This window comes from Mauremys reevesii, linkage group 21 (genome assembly GCF_016161935.1).
Source record: "Mauremys reevesii isolate NIE-2019 linkage group 21, ASM1616193v1, whole genome shotgun sequence".
NCBI classification, from domain to species: Eukaryota; Metazoa; Chordata; order Testudines; family Geoemydidae; genus Mauremys; species Mauremys reevesii.
This window is the reverse complement of record NC_052643.1, coordinates 13,764,844-13,780,333: the sequence shown is the minus strand read 5'-3', so window position 1 is coordinate 13,780,333 and position 15,490 is coordinate 13,764,844. Positions and strand designations below refer to the sequence as shown.

At 44.7% G+C, this 15,490-nt stretch overlaps 1 protein-coding gene across 23 annotated transcripts in view; it reads right to left on the bottom strand.

Annotated features, from left to right (window-relative positions):
• The window catches only part of MEGF6 (multiple EGF like domains 6), a 231,718-nt gene that overhangs the window by 66,764 nt on the left and 149,464 nt on the right, over window positions 1–15,490 (bottom strand). For all 23 annotated transcript variants that reach the window (XM_039509411.1, XM_039509408.1, XM_039509409.1 and 20 more), the window contains one exon: window positions 4,777–4,899. In XM_039509411.1, coding sequence (XP_039365345.1) covers window positions 4,777–4,899 — 123 coding nt within the window. The remainder of the gene's footprint in view (window positions 1–4,776; window positions 4,900–15,490) is intronic.

The window sequence follows — 15,490 nt, the reverse complement described above, 5'->3', positions numbered from 1 at the left end:
ACTCCATGAACTGCCAATTTAAATGGATGCCTCCCTGACAACGTTAGAAATATCACGATGTGGTCAGTACATTTGGGGCTGGGGTTTTGGGGTGCACAGTTGCGGATACAATGGGTAGCATGGGAGGAAGAGTAAGTTAATAAATGTTGTACGTAGGATATATATAATGGTGCAGCCTGGCATAAAAGATTTATGGCTTGATTTGGGGTTGGCCACATCAGTCGTGACTCTCTCTCTCTCTCTCTCACACACACACACACACACACAATTTTTTTAGCAGTCTTTGGCCTGACAAGTCTCGGAATCCCCTTCACCCAGGAATTTGTTCCACTTATGTGAATATTCACTAAAAGAATTTGCAAAAATGGCAAATAAATAGCATCCCGCAGGAAAAGTGAATTCAAAACAGCAGCAGCAAGAGCAAGAAGGCTGACACCAACCTCAAGGCTGAGCTCAGCAGCCAGGAGGGGGAGAACTGTTAGAAGAGACTGGCCTGGAAACCACCCGAACGCCAGCTATCATGTCTGAAATACTGTACTACATATGCTCAGAAGGTGATGCCTGGATCTGCAGCAGCCAAGTGGCTGCATGACTGGACTCTCAGAGGGAAAGGTAGATGGGGAATTTATTTCACAGCCTAGATTCCTAGTGCTGCAGATCCAGCGTGTTGCCATTGTTCTAAACATGGCTCTTTGTAGCTGCTGGGACAAGAGTGACCCTTTCACTGTGTGCCTGAATATGACTGCAGTGGGTTTCTCAGAATCAAGCGCTGAATAAGGAGCCATTCTTCATGTGGTTTGAAGACTCCACTACCCCTCTGGAGCAAAAGCGCTGCACGCTTCCCTACTTCAGGGAAAGGCTATTTTATAAGATTATCTCAAAAAAACTCCTCAATACAAACCGTTACATCTTCTGTTTAAAACCCTGTCTCCTCATTCTAGTGCATTCCTGAGCTAGCAGCAGGCTGACTTTCAGTGCTGACCCTCCTTCCCCTATCCCAGGAAATGAAAGTTGATCTCTGGCAGGGGGAAGTACTCAAAAAACCCAGCTATCCATAAAAACTGGGGTCCACCAGAAAAGCCCAACCCCTTTACTGCCCTTAAAATGTGGCCTTTTGTGTTTCCAGGATGTTGATTCTCTCCCCCTCTGCCTCGTTAGTGGTGATCTATGACACGGGGAGAGCTTTATGTCAAGCAGGGGAAACCCCTGAGGGCTGTGCACATGCAAGGAAACTCAAGCTCTCTGCATTTAAATTACATAAATTACAGCTACATGGGTAAAGTCTCCTATAAAATAAAAGAACGGCAGAATTACACGGGGTGCAGTCTTGGGGCCATTTGCATTTCTAACAGATCAGTCCAGATTTTTTTTTTTAATTCACTGAGAATGTGGACTCAACTCTTAGTCTCTGACTGGGCACCATTCTGCTCATGTTAACAGTCCATAGAAGAGAAGTCCTGCGTGTAGTTTATGCACAGTTGGGAGTAATATACCCTGTTTACTGCAGAGTGTGCTCTGAAATCCAAAAACCAGGGATGCAAGAAAACCCAGCACCAACAGTTGGGATCTAGGTTTGAAAACCATATTGAACTAGGAATTGGATTGAATTACTGAAGCCAAATACATGGCACCTTTTAAAGATTTCAGAGCATTAGGGAAGTTTCTTTAACTTTTGAAGAACTCTAAAAATCTCTACAAAATGTTTCACAAAATGTTGAACATTTTGGAAAAGATTTAGCGAGAACTATAGAACTCCCTATTTCTCTGGCTCCTTTCATCCTACTGTAAATTTAATGCCATAACTCCAGTCTTCTAACAAAACACACAATTAATTCCAGAATATGGATAGCAAGTTTTGATGTATTCCACGAGTGCATGCATGTTATATGCAACTAAAAATGCACCTTGTTCTCTGGAGTCTTAACCAGAGGTTTGTCTTTCTTTGATTAAATCCTAGGGACATTAAACTAAGAAAAGGAAAAGATTGGGAAGAAAGAAAGAAAGAAAGAAAAGACCCAACTAGTGCTATCTGACCCAAAAATGGGTACTCAATTTTAAAAAGTATAAACCAATTCAGAATAAACTAGGGATGCAGTATAGAATACGTTAGAAAGCACTTCTTGTGCTTACTTCTTTCCCTATTTATTGTAGCTGGCTGATAAAGGCTGATTGTAGGATGCAATAAAAAGTCTTATTTTTCTTGAAGAGCAACAGAAACTTCCAACAGATGTTTCTGCTTTTAGATCAATTGTAATTTTATGAAGAAGGTTTTTTTTCTCTTCCAAACAGCAGGCACCAGAACTCGAGAGACCTGCTGCTGCTGCTAAGAAATATGCTGGCTGGCCTCACTGCCACACGTCAGGAACTAGCAGGGGAAAAGGATCCAAAAGCAACTAATTTTCCCATTCGCAAAGAGAATCAAAACAAAGTGAATGTTGTGTTTGTTCGTTTGACAGCCCTCCTGAATGTTGAAGCTCCACACTTTCTGGGTCTGGGCTGTGTCTGGAAGTGGAAGAGCCAGATTACCACAAGGCAGGTTGTTTTTGCAAAATTTCCAAACTGAAGGAAGTATCTGAAGTTTCACTAGAAAGACTATTCTGGTGACATCGCCAACCCAGTTTTGTATTCCCGAGATATTCAGCAAAGAGTAGAACCTCCAAACTCTTTGAGGTTCTCCCATCGCTTTTTTAGATCACATCAGATATGAAACCAGTAAGAACCTCAGTGGGCTGTATATTAAACATATTCAGTTAACTTTCACCCTTTCCACTAACTCTCATCTCTAATATAAAAATTATTATTTAATTGGTCCTATATGTGTAGATAATTTGAGCCAAATCCTGCAAACCCGACTTCATCCTTAAGCAGGGAAAGCTCTCATTGACTTCAGTGGGAGCTTTGTTTGTGACCATCAGAACTGCAGGATTTCATCCTATAATTTCCCCAAAAGATGGGATATGAATCAAATGCAGCCCAAAAGCCTCACCCGTGGATGGAGAAAGGCACCTCAGATTGTTTCCTTGGCACAACACTATCCCCTCGTGTCCAGGAACTTACTCCTCCTTGCCAAGAACTCATTAATCCTTGGCTCAGGAAAACTTGCCATGACAGGGAGCACAAAAGCTCCAACATTTTCCACATATGCTAACTTGATAATATCGAGAGAGAAAATTAAAGCCCTAAATTAAGGATTGTTCTTCTTTGATGTGCTGCTGTATAATTAATTTGTTACTAGTTTAAAAAATTGATTCACCCACTCAAAGGAGATTTGCTTTTTTTCAAAATATGATTAGTCCTTTTTTCACTTTTCAAAACTCCTACTTTAGAAGGCTTTTTGGTCATAGGCTACCTCCCGTTAGCTACTAAGTCCACTGATGTGTGCTATGAACTCCATTTTCAAAACATTCATAACACACGCAGAATGCAGGAAGGTCAGCTTGTCTATACACAGTACAGCAACAAGACAGTCACCTCCCTGTCATCAGTTCAGGACTCTTATTGGAAGTGACCAAAGTCCTTGCCATCTAATGTCTGATCTGTGGATCTAATTCCTAGCGAATAACTCCCCGCATCAACTGGCACTCTACGGGCACTCAGCTCAGAGGCCAAAGACTGAATGAGCCATGGGGATCAAACCCTTTCTTGTCCCAACAGGTGGTCCCTTGACATCAGCAATGTCTGGCTAATAAGTGGGAAAGATGTTGTGAAGCTTTGAGATCCTTGTGGAAAGGTTTGGAATATCGTTAGTATACAGCTATAAGGGGAGGGATAGCTCACTGGTTTGAGCATTAGCCTGCTAAACCCAGGGTTGTGAGTTCAGTCCTTGAGGAGGCCACTTAGGGATCTGGGACAAAAATCCATCTGGGGATTGGTCCTGCTTTGAGCAGGGGTTTGGACTAGATGACCTCCTGAGGTCCCTTCCAATCCTGATGTTCTATGTTTGTTTCTATCGAGCAAAAGGTGCAATATGTAGTCAATGTAAGATACCATCCTCAAACTGAACCTCTTATGAAATACTGCTTGACAGATCATGGCTCTGCCTGAGTAGAACAGGTTTCTTTTTCCTTTCTCTAAAACACTTTCTCCACTGCCAGCTGGATTCATCAGCATCCCAAGCACGAACGGGCCTGCAACTCTCAAACGCCTTCTCACTGCACCTAACTTGGCTCCCACATCTTTAGAGTGTTCACTAATATTTGGTTTTGGATTAGACGACATCCTTCAGAACAGATTACTGTACGTAATAACTGGGGTCAGCCTCAAACCCAAGCAGGGCACACATGGAGCTAATCTTGTTGGTTCTGAGGTTAGTAGGGCCACAATGACAGCATTAACGAAAACCACACCATCATGCTTATTAGCCTCGTTCGATACATCTAGGCAACAAGAGTGCATTCCCTGAAGCAATGGGCAAATCATTTCAGATAAAATAATGACTAACCTGAACCTTTTACCCAAATTAACTTAACAAGAAACCTTGCTGGTTTGTTTGTTTGTTTGTTGGGGGGTGGGGGGTTGAGATTCAAAACAGTAATTTTTTTGGGTTGGTTGGTTTTGAAAATGTCATGCCTCATAGCCACTGGAGCAGAAGCAGAAACAAACACTAATAAATCAGCAATTGATTTCTGTCCTCTCAACATGTCACTGCCTTGCATGGACAATGGAAGAAAGAGGGGTGGGTAGAAGGAAACCATGTTTGTGCTCCACGCAGTGCTGCACGGTGGGGGATAAAAAGGAGAATTAGATGCTATGAAAAGAACGAAAGCTTCAACTTACCAAGGCAGGTCCTGCCATCAGTGTGCAGGCGAAAGCCTGGTTTGCACTCACAGTAATAGGATCCCAGGGTATTCACACATCTGTGCTGGCAGCCCCCGTTGTGAACTTGGCACTCATCAACATCTGCAGATGGGAAGAGGAACAGAAACCTTAGCAAGTAAGAAGTGCTCAATAACAACATTTAATATTCATATGCATTCTTTGGTATGCTTCAGGATGAACGTGTGTCCCACAATATATACATACAACACCTCTTGGGCTGTGAGCTGCAGCCATGCAGATAACTCAGGGAGGGAGAGGGAATGTTGGCCAACATCACATGGAAAAATCCCTACTTTTATGATGGCCTAACTTTTCAAAATGTTATGCACATCTTGTGCACACTTGACTTATCTGCATGACACCCCATGCACACAAGCAAGTCGGGCTGGCACTGGCAAATCTACAACTTGTGTGCGTGCATCAGATGTTGCCTGCAGGCTTTGGCAAAGTTGAGCTTTAGTGTCCATACAGAGAAGGGAGGACCTGTGTTCTGAAGAAGTGAGGTTTTTACCCACAAAAGCTTATGCCCAAATAAATCTGTTAGTCTTTAAGGTGCCACTGGACTCCTTGTTGTTTTTGTAGAAACCTTAGCATTTCTCCTGGCTGTTCGCTGTCTCCAGAGCTGAGGTTTAACCATTAACCATCAGATTTAACCATTCAGGCCATTGTGAAAATCACAAGGACGGACATGCAAAGAGCACCAATGTACATCACAAGTCATTCAAAATAAACCATCCTTCAGACTTGACTCTCCAACAGTGCCGTCCCCACTAGGGGATCAGTTACACTGTGCAACTTTCAGATATCTGAATGTCCTCTCAGGATAAAGAGAGTAGAGATGGACTGAATTAAACTACTGGAATACTCCAGGGGGAAATCCCATCTCTGAGGCCTAAAGAAGATCTGTACATACTCTAAATCCTCCTTGTTCTCCCTCTAAACAGGCTGGGCTATCCCATTTGCTATATACATATTAAATTATTTATAATAATGACAAGAGTAAACATCTAACATTTACGGACTACAGCCAAAAAGAATACCTTAAAGCAGCAAGTTTTAAATCCCTAGATTCCCTGGAATTACAGGTTGGGATCCTAGCAGGGTTGACTCGGCCTTTCATCTTTCTGAGCAAGACAGACCAGGTTCCATGCAATTTACTTTGTAATAAAGATGGGGCTGGCTGAAGAACACCTTGAATATTGTTATTATTGAGCTCTTTCATCCCAAATTTTTCCAAAGCACTTAAAATTTCCAAACTACAGGTCTCACTTTACCTGTTGTTGCCATACAGCTAACCCTGGGGTGGAAGGTGACAGATATTTAATCTGTGCTCAGTAATTCTACATGTCATTAGAGGCCAGAAAGCAAAGAAAACCATCCTATCCCACAGAGATTGTGTATAATGGACTTGTATGAGGATTTTTTCATAATGTAATGCCATTTGTTTAAAGTCAACTTGACCCCACATCTGAAATGTGTGTTGCAATTTTGTCTGCCCTTTCTAGTTCCTTCTACTGCACAGATATCCATGGTACCCTGGCTCTCACACCAAAACAAACTAGGACAAACTGAGGCAACGCTTTCTACATAGAGAAACCCATTTGGCCAGCATACCTCTGCGTTTCCATTTCAATAATTGAAACTATCTGGGCTTGAATAAAAGCCATTCTCCTTGCCAGAACAATCTTGATTTTTTCCTCCAAACAATGAGCATTCTTTCAAGGGTTCAAATGTTAACCAATCCATTATTTCTTGGGCACACATCCTATCCCACCTCATATTTAAGACTATAAAAGAAGTAGACAGTTTGTGTTTAAAAACAAGAAATTCATTCCTGTTCCACAATGACTAAGTCGTACATAGTTGTCATTAAATACTGTAGAAACAAAGACATTTCAACTGAAATTTGAAAACGACAATGGAAAAGAAAGGCTAGTATCATGAAATGCCCTTCTCTCCTGTCTGTAACAGGAAACAACAATAATCCTAGGAGACTGTTGAAAATGTGAGACCTTTTGTTAGATCACTTGTTTTTTCTAATTTGTAATAATAGGTTCTCAAACCAAAACAAATTCTTCCTTTAGGTAGCCTGGCCTTTCTGGAGTAACACTATTGCATGCTATATGGGAGACCATAAAGAAGAGAATTACAATAGCCAAGAACTCAGGAGCAAGATTTTCAGTAGAAGAGTGGTTAGGATAGTATCAGGTGACAGAACATGGGGAAAAGCCATTTGGAAATATACAGAGGAGCAGCAACTACAGTGTAGCTGGCCCCACTGAACCGAACAACAAGGAAGATGAGTTACGTCAGCCTGGTGCATCCCAAGACATGAGTTTCACAGCACAGAGTACAACTAAGGATACCTTTCCCCTGCAAGCACCTTCATTACCCTCATGCCAGCAACACAATGAATAACAGAAGTAACTTGGAAGAAAGAGCACAGCAATTACCAAACATGAGGCTGCACGTCCTGTTCTTCAGAGCTGAGTGGGAGGAGGACAAACAACACTCCTACCATAGGAGTCTAAAATAAATAAACTAAAAAGAAAAGATCAGATGGTGACAACTGACCAAAGCCAGGACCCTGGCTCATAAACACTAGGTCCAAGGAGAGTCATGCTGGCTATTAGGAACACAGGCATGTGCTGTTCTAGTTTATGTAGGTGGCTTTGGGTTCATTTCGGGAGATAAACAGTAGTGGCTGCTTGCGTGTGTCCTTAAACCACAATCACAGCCCCTCTGTCAAGTATCAGAGGGGGGAGCCGTGTTAGTCTGGATCTGTAAAAGCACCAGAGAGTCCTGTGGCACCTTATAGACTAACAGACGTATTGGAGCATGAGCTTTCGTGTCCCTCTGTGGGGAAACATCATACCCAGTGCTTTGTCGTTCAATTTAATTTGAACATGGATTTGCTTCTATCAGAGCCAACTCACTTTCCCTACTGCACAGGCAACGCACAGAGTACAGGCTCTTCAAAGCCTCTCTTCTTCCTGGCTGATGACACCCAACCTTCCCTCTACTAAGCCTGTCAAACCCACCCTCCTCTCTCAGCCTGGGCCTCCCCATTCTTAGTCAGTCTTCCAGGAGCTTTTAAAAGGGAAATGTGATGAAATAAATAAAACAGTTAAGGCAGGAACTGAATTTCTGTGCACCGGGCTTATGGACTTGGGAGGTTTCCAGTGTACAGGATTTACAGTACACAAGGGGAGAGCATTCCTGAGAGTCCTGCTGTGCTGGCCAATACACTGCCATGGAGATCCCCTGATGGATTTACTCAGTGACAGCTACCGTATCTTACCTCACCCTACACAGCGAGCAGCAGCAGAGGAAGCGATTCATTTTGGATACATAAAAGTACAGTGAGGCAGACATCACCAACCTAGCACATAGGTCAAGCCAGCAGCAGAGTGATATGGCCTGGCTGCGTGATGAACAAATACACGTCAGCACTGAATATAAATAACACTGAGAAACAATTCCTCAGTTAGTCATTCTAGGGTGTTTCCTGTAAGTGCTTGTGCCTTTGCATGTAAGCCATTTGCAGGAGCTTGTCCCAGCACACACTTGAATCATATCTGGAATCCCCTCTACCTGCCAGCATTAGGACCTGCCAGTCCGAACTGTTTTCATTCCTTTCTTGCCCCCCTGCTGATTGATTCAACAGCTGTGACTGTGCAAGGGATCTAATCAGTCTTCAACTTTTCTTTGAAAAGCGTGACTAAATAACCCTAACCCTCGAAGGACAGAGTGCTTCCTAAAACCACAAAAAGAACCTGGTTTGTGCTCCTATGGCTCAGTTACAGAGTATACTAGAAACGCTGTCATTTCCTTCTAGCACCTTTCACCTGGGGGCTTCAGAGCATCTGCAAAATGTTAATAAACTATGCGGCACCACACATGTGGCGAAGGTCCCGGTCATTAGTCAGTGGTGGGACTAAGGCTCAGAGAGGTCGAGTGACTTGGCTAAAGTCACAGAGCAGTCAGTGACAATGCCACGGGTAAACACGAAGAGCCCTCACTGTCGCCCGGCTCCAACCTCTAAATCACACTCCCCTCCCAGTCAGGAAAAGAACCCAGGAGTCCTGACTTCTGGTCTCCAGCTCAAATGGCCGGATAACACTTCCCTCCAGGCTCCCACCACATGTGGATTTTCTATTAATATCTTTATATGAACAAGATACACCATGTTCCAGGCTGTGGATTAAAAAAAAAAACTTTGGCTATTAACAGCTAGTTATTCTCATTGACTCCCAGGAGAAATGTCCATTTCAACAGACACTGTTGATGAGCAGCGCCGTCTCGCGGGGGAAGAAGGCATTTAAAAAAAAAATAAATAAAGTGGTATCTTTTAAAGTAAAAACAATTTAAAAATTCTGATGCGAAATCTTGCTCCAGTTGGTACCCTTCCCACATTTTCTGAGCATACCAGTATTTCAGGGGAAAGGCTGTGGTGAAAGCCTAAAGTGCCTGCCAAGCCAACCTAGCTCCAGCTAAAACACCTTCCTTCCTAAGTCTTTGCAAGACTTAGCTTCTACAAGGTCCTAAAGCCTGTCATGTATTTACTCTATGCAGGGTGGATAAACCAGTTTGTTATCTGGAAGGCCTAGCAACAAAACAGCACCGTGCTTGCAGCATGGGATCTGAGAATGACACCTTACTCCCATAGTCCATCGTGGCTGAAGGCACTGCATAGATAACACAAGGAGACCTCTGGGGAGGGATGGGTTACCTCGCCTTGATGGCAAAGGGACCCTCTGATGTAGAAGCTGTGCTGATGAGCGCCACAGAAGGATCTTTGGCCAGAAGATCAAGTCCTTTGCATGGAGAATGAGGAGGAAAGGGAGAAACTCCCTGCTCCCCAAAATGAATTAAATGTAAATTACATAGAAAAACCTACAGAGAATCCAACAGTTGCCAACCTGTTATTTGTGCTTGTTTCCTCTAGCCACGACGGCTGGAAGGAGAGGGACCTAGCAAACATGTTCCTGCTCATGTGGTCCAGGGGCAATATGAGCACAGGCTGGAATTATTAAACAGTCAGAAAATTTCCTCCATCTGACCCATTATTTTAGTGCTTAGCTTGAAGGCCATTGTCCCACTAGCAGAGAGAAAACTAGCAAAGTAAAGAAACATTCTACAGTCACCAGCTTTGGTACAGTCTCAACTGGCACAGTTCAGAAACTTGAAGCATCTTATCCACCTCCAGTGAAAATCTAGAGGACACTTGAACACTTTCTCTGGTTCGAGACAGCTGGCGAGTCTCAGAAAACCATTAAAGGTGAAATTAGCTCTCACTGATGAAGACAAGGCTGAGAAAAGAGAGGATCTGGTTGAAAGCAGGTTCATTTACTTGTGGTTTTCTGTATGCAGCTTTACTATCACTGTTATTTATGAGCTATTTATGGGAGTTTCCCTTCCTTTCAAGCCCAGCTTCTGCCTGTGATGCTGCATTTTGGGGACCGAGATGTCACAAAAGGAGAGAGATTACTGCAGTGAAGTAACACATCAACAGACAGGGCATAAGCTGGATAAGGAGGAAAAACAATCAACACACCAACAGTCAAATTTGGTGGCTCTCAGTCCAGCAAGTGTCCTCAAAATAAAAAACACTGTTACAATGGGTACTAAACTGGCACCCCCACTAGCACTCTTAAGAGAGGAACCAAAGACTGAGCAAATTTGGATACTGATCTAGTCTACATACCCCAAGGTGGTCCTGCCAGGTGCAGGGTGATGCCATGTTGGGGCATCTTGTCCGGAAGCTGCCCATGTCCACCTGTTCTGTGGACAAACCGCAGATCTCAGTCCCCAGGCTGTCCATCCGGCACCTGCCACCAGCACTGAATTCACATCCTCTCCCTCTCTCACATACACACGGAACTTCGACAATACCCTCCAGTGGCAACAGGGATTGAAGGGAAAGAAGCCATGGGGCCAGACTCTTTGTTCTGCAACAGGCTATTGGTGCTGCTCCACCAGAGCCATGAACCCCAAAGAACCAGCCCCCAGGGAGTTAACAGGTGCATAGGAAATCCCTGGGTGGTACAGAGCTCACCTACACCATGTCACTCCCACCCCCGAGCACAGGGGGCATGGTCAGAATCCGGGTGCAAGCACCAATACTCTCAGGGCTAGTAGCAAACCACCCCCCTGCCAACCCTTATCCTCACCAGCATAAAGGTGTCTTAAACCTACCTTGCTCTTCCTCCCTGTGCTGAGTTCGGCTGGAATGAAGGATCAGGCCCTTGGTGTTCTACTTCCCTTATTGCAACGATTTTACCCAATGAGCCCTGATACTCCTATAGAGAGACAAGGCGGGCAAGGTCATATCTTTTATCGGACCAACTTCTGCTGTAGGAGAACCAAGTTGAAGAAGAGCTCTGTGCGGCTCGAAAGCTTGTCTCACTCCAATAAAAGATAATACCTCACCCAACCTGTCCCTCTAATATCCTGGGACTGACACAGCTAGGGTTGAGAGTTCAATCCTTGAGGCGGCCATTTAGGGAACTGGAGTTAAAAAAAATAAAAATAAAAAAAAACCTGGGGATTAGTCCTGCTTTGAGCAGGGGGTTGGACTAGATGATCTCCTGAGGTCCCTTCCAACCCTGATATTCTATTCTATTCTATGAAAGCTACAACAACACTACATACATTCCTGTAACCTATCCTTTAAGAAATGTTAGCAAGCTCTAAGCGCTGTCAAGGAGCTCATTGTATTACTAAAGGGATTTGGGTCAATATGGTTTGTGTAAAACAACTGCCCATTTGTTTAGCACGCCCCAGAGCCTACATTTCTTTGTCAATATGTACACAGGCTTTGAGAGCTGCAGTTCTCCAATAAGTCAATGTATCTGAGATCTGCCTGTTCATGTTTGGCTCCCTTGGGTGGAGGTTTCAGTGTGGGAAAGAAGATGGGATTTCTCTGCTTTTGGTTTTGGACTGATGTTGCAAAGGCCAATCCAACAGCTGTGCAGGGAGAACTGGAAAGCCGAGCCCCTACACATTTTAACAGCTGGAGTAAAGATCCCAACCTTCAGGTGATTCACAGAGTTATGGGAATAATTCACAAGCTGCGTGTGACTTTCAAGAGTGCCTAACTCTGCCCCCATGGGAGTCAATGGGAATTTGATCATTGTTTTCAATGGGAGTAGAGTTAGGCCAACACGAAGCACTTCTGAAAATCCCTTTTTTTTTTTTTAAGTGAATATGTGCTTGATTAACAACCCTAGTGAGTGTAGTCATCTGGCACAAAACAGGTACAACATGGGTGGTAACTGCATTAACCAGTGGCCTTCTGGGGTGAAAGAGTAATTACGGCCCATCCCGTCTGGGCTGTCTGATGAGCCTGCCCATAAGGACACAATACAGCATGGAGAAATAAAGCACGGAGTTTATGGTGTTAGTAATAAAGACGTGTGTGCATTTCAGTGGGGTTTCCAAGTACAGCGTGTTTGTCCAAACAATGGTGAATAGGAGTGAAAGGGGAAGGGCCAAACTAAGAAAAGGAAAACAAGGAAGGAATGAGAAAAGTGGTGGATATTAACAATGTCCGGCAGAAAATCTTGCATGGAGTCAAATATGGGACCCATTTAGACTATATGTACCTCAGGGAAAGCCAAGTGCAGCTGGACCTGGCATAAGACAATGCACTGTTCAATGTATTTGAAATCACAGAATCTCAGAAATGACTGAGGGACCTAGTGAGTCATCTACATTGTTCCCTCCGGTACATTTGTTAATACATTGTCCAGTCTAGATTTAAATATGTCAACTGCTGATGCTTCCACCATTTCCCCTGGAGACTGCTGCACACCCAAGAGATCTCACCATCAGGAAATGTTCCTGATGTTCCACCTAAATTTATTCTTAAGCTTCCCCCCAAATAGCTCCTCTTCCCCTTCATAATTGCACATTTCAAACCTTTGTAAGCATATGCTGTCTATCGTACCCCTTCCCACCTTTGCTTTGGAGAGAGGCCAATGCTTCAAACACAATCCCCTCGCGGTTCCAGCAGCAGGAGTATGCAGCACATTTCCCACCACACACTTCTCACCTAACCAATCCTCTTCTTTTTCTGCCTCTGGAGTATCTTATCTCCCTCTGTATCAGCAGAGTTGTTTTTGGATATATACTGTATGGCCCAGTGAACAAATAAAACCTCTAATCCCTCAGACCTTGGATGTGAAGACAACAATTTTATCTCCAAAGGAATCTTCAGTTTTACGACTTTAGAAGGGATGTCACAGTGTAGCTCTGCAAATCAAACAATTTGCTAATATGGAGAAGGAGAGAGAAGCGGCACCTTCATGCACACTCCAGAGCTGCTGCTAGGGCTAACAGTATATATGCTCTGCAAGATGGTAGGGCTGATCTTAGCTGTGCCATTCAGCAGTCCTGCATTGTCGCTTCTACAGCCGCATGGACATACTCACACAGACGTGGACTGCAGAGCTGTGAAACGGCAGGACATTTTCCATTCTTGTCTTGAATATTTTGCCGAAGGAGGTTCAACATTGTGACCACTGTGACAATAACTTAAATTTAACAGGTAGGCGTCACCTTCATGGTGCACTGCACTGCATTTGACTGGAGGATGCAGTGCAGCTTTTAAACCATATATTGGAGCATGATATAATCCAGTGGTTCTTCAATTCCTGCAGGTGGCTTTTCTCTTATCTCTTTTTTCCAGACATAGTTGCTACAAGGAAGGCATGGAATTGAGATTGGAGCCTAGGAGAGGAGCTGTGTAGGGGCAGATCTCCATCTCTAACAAGAATTCCCTATCAGAGAGTTTTACTGGAGAGAGGGCAGCAGCAGATTGCAAATTACTGAACCATTTGCACAGAGGCAGTTTCTCTCCTATGAAAGGCTGAGGAGGAGGAGGAGGAGCGAGAGGAGAAGATAAATCCCAGCTGTAAGCCCAGGCAGTAGATATGCTTTTGGGGTTTGCTGTATTTGAATAAAAATCCAGTGCCAATTTTAATCTCTGTGGTGATTAGCCTGGATTACAAAGCAGGGATGCAGGAGGAAAGGTTAATTAAAATCTCTAAAAAGGAGTGCATGTGGGATTGGGCTACTTTATCTTCAGTACCAGTTTGTTAAAGTTGATTACAGCAATTATAGGAAATACTGAGACTGAGCGGCAGTGGAATCAGCGAAGCACCAAGTTGCAGAATCAGACAGACTGCTAATAGCTCAAAGCAGTGCAAACATGCATATTGACCCGGATCGATTGTCCCGCTGTGCAGATTCCCCTTGGAAATCAGTAGCACAGAATGGGACTGGGAGACACTGGAAGAAAAAATAATTGGTCTGTGGTCACTTTTTTCTCATTCTGTTCCCCTCCCACCCTCTGGGCAATCTGGAGTTGTTAGGGCTCTGTTATGCCACACATCCATTGTGATAAAGTCTAGGTAAAATACAGCAGGTTCCAACAGTGAGAGAATTACCCGGGGGCAGCAGGTTTTTCATCTCTTTTTTTGGTCTCCTCTCAGCAGGAGCTCCCCTCTGCTCATCCCCCTCCCCATTTGCTCCCATCACCCTCAGGTTTTCCATCCTCTTCCTGTTTAAGAACACCAACCCATATTTTGCTGCTGATGCTCTCTCCGGTGCTTTGGTCACCCAGACGACACACAGGCAATGCGGGGAAAGGGGAAGCTGCTGTTGGCATGTGCCCGGACAGGCTTAGGCTTTCAGTGCCAAGCTGCAGTGTCCAACCACTACAGCCGGAGGGTCTGAAGATGTTGATTCAGAAAGATCAAGGGATTCCAATTAATACTTTGGGGCAGATCATCCATCCCACTTGCCTGAGATGGGGCAAATGGAGAGGCAACCACCTGAAAGGCCCCTTCCCAGGATTCTCCCAGAGGGTGAGGAGTCCCCCCGGCCCTAGGGCACATGGCATAGAGGAGAAGTGGCCGCACTTGGGCTGGGTCTGGGGGAGAGCATCAGGGAGTTGTAACCAGCTTTTAGTTGTCAGTTTCTCCCTTCCATTTCCCCTAGGCTGCCCTGGGTGGCAGAGGGGACTCGTCCTTCACTAGGCACTGCCCCAGGTTCAGGCAGGGCCAGCTGAGCTCCTGTCCTGGGAGCTCCCAAAGTCCAGCAGGGAAGCAAGAAGTGGAGCAGCCGGAATTACTCTTACCCCTGCCCTGCAATGCAAGAAGCAGCCAGTGCGGGAGCTGCTGAACAGCTGCGATTGGGCAGAGTGGTTCCTGGAGCGGCAGGGGAGGCAGCAATGGGACTGATGCAGGTACTTCAGTTTACCCTCTGCAGGGTGCTGCTCAGGGGCAATACTTCCAATTCGTAATCAAATACACATTTTCTTCTTAATACGGTGGCCCCTGCTTTAGAGCCTCTCTATCCTGACTGTGCTGGGTGGCCTCCTTCACCGCGCCTGGCCGATAGGTGGTGCTCTTGATGAAAACGAAACAATGCTTTCCACTTCCGCCGCACCTTTCACCCGAGGTTCTCGAAGCCCTTACACGACGACTGAATCAAACCTCACACAGGGACTGCTATCCTCGGGTACAAAGGGATGCAGTGACCGCAAAGAGGTGTTCAGAAGCATGCTGGCTACATAGGAGAAATCAGTCTTGTAAGGACCATTGCTCTCAAGCTGTTGCAGGGAGCTAATCCCATCCTGCCTGGGCCTGGTCTTTACTCGCATGAG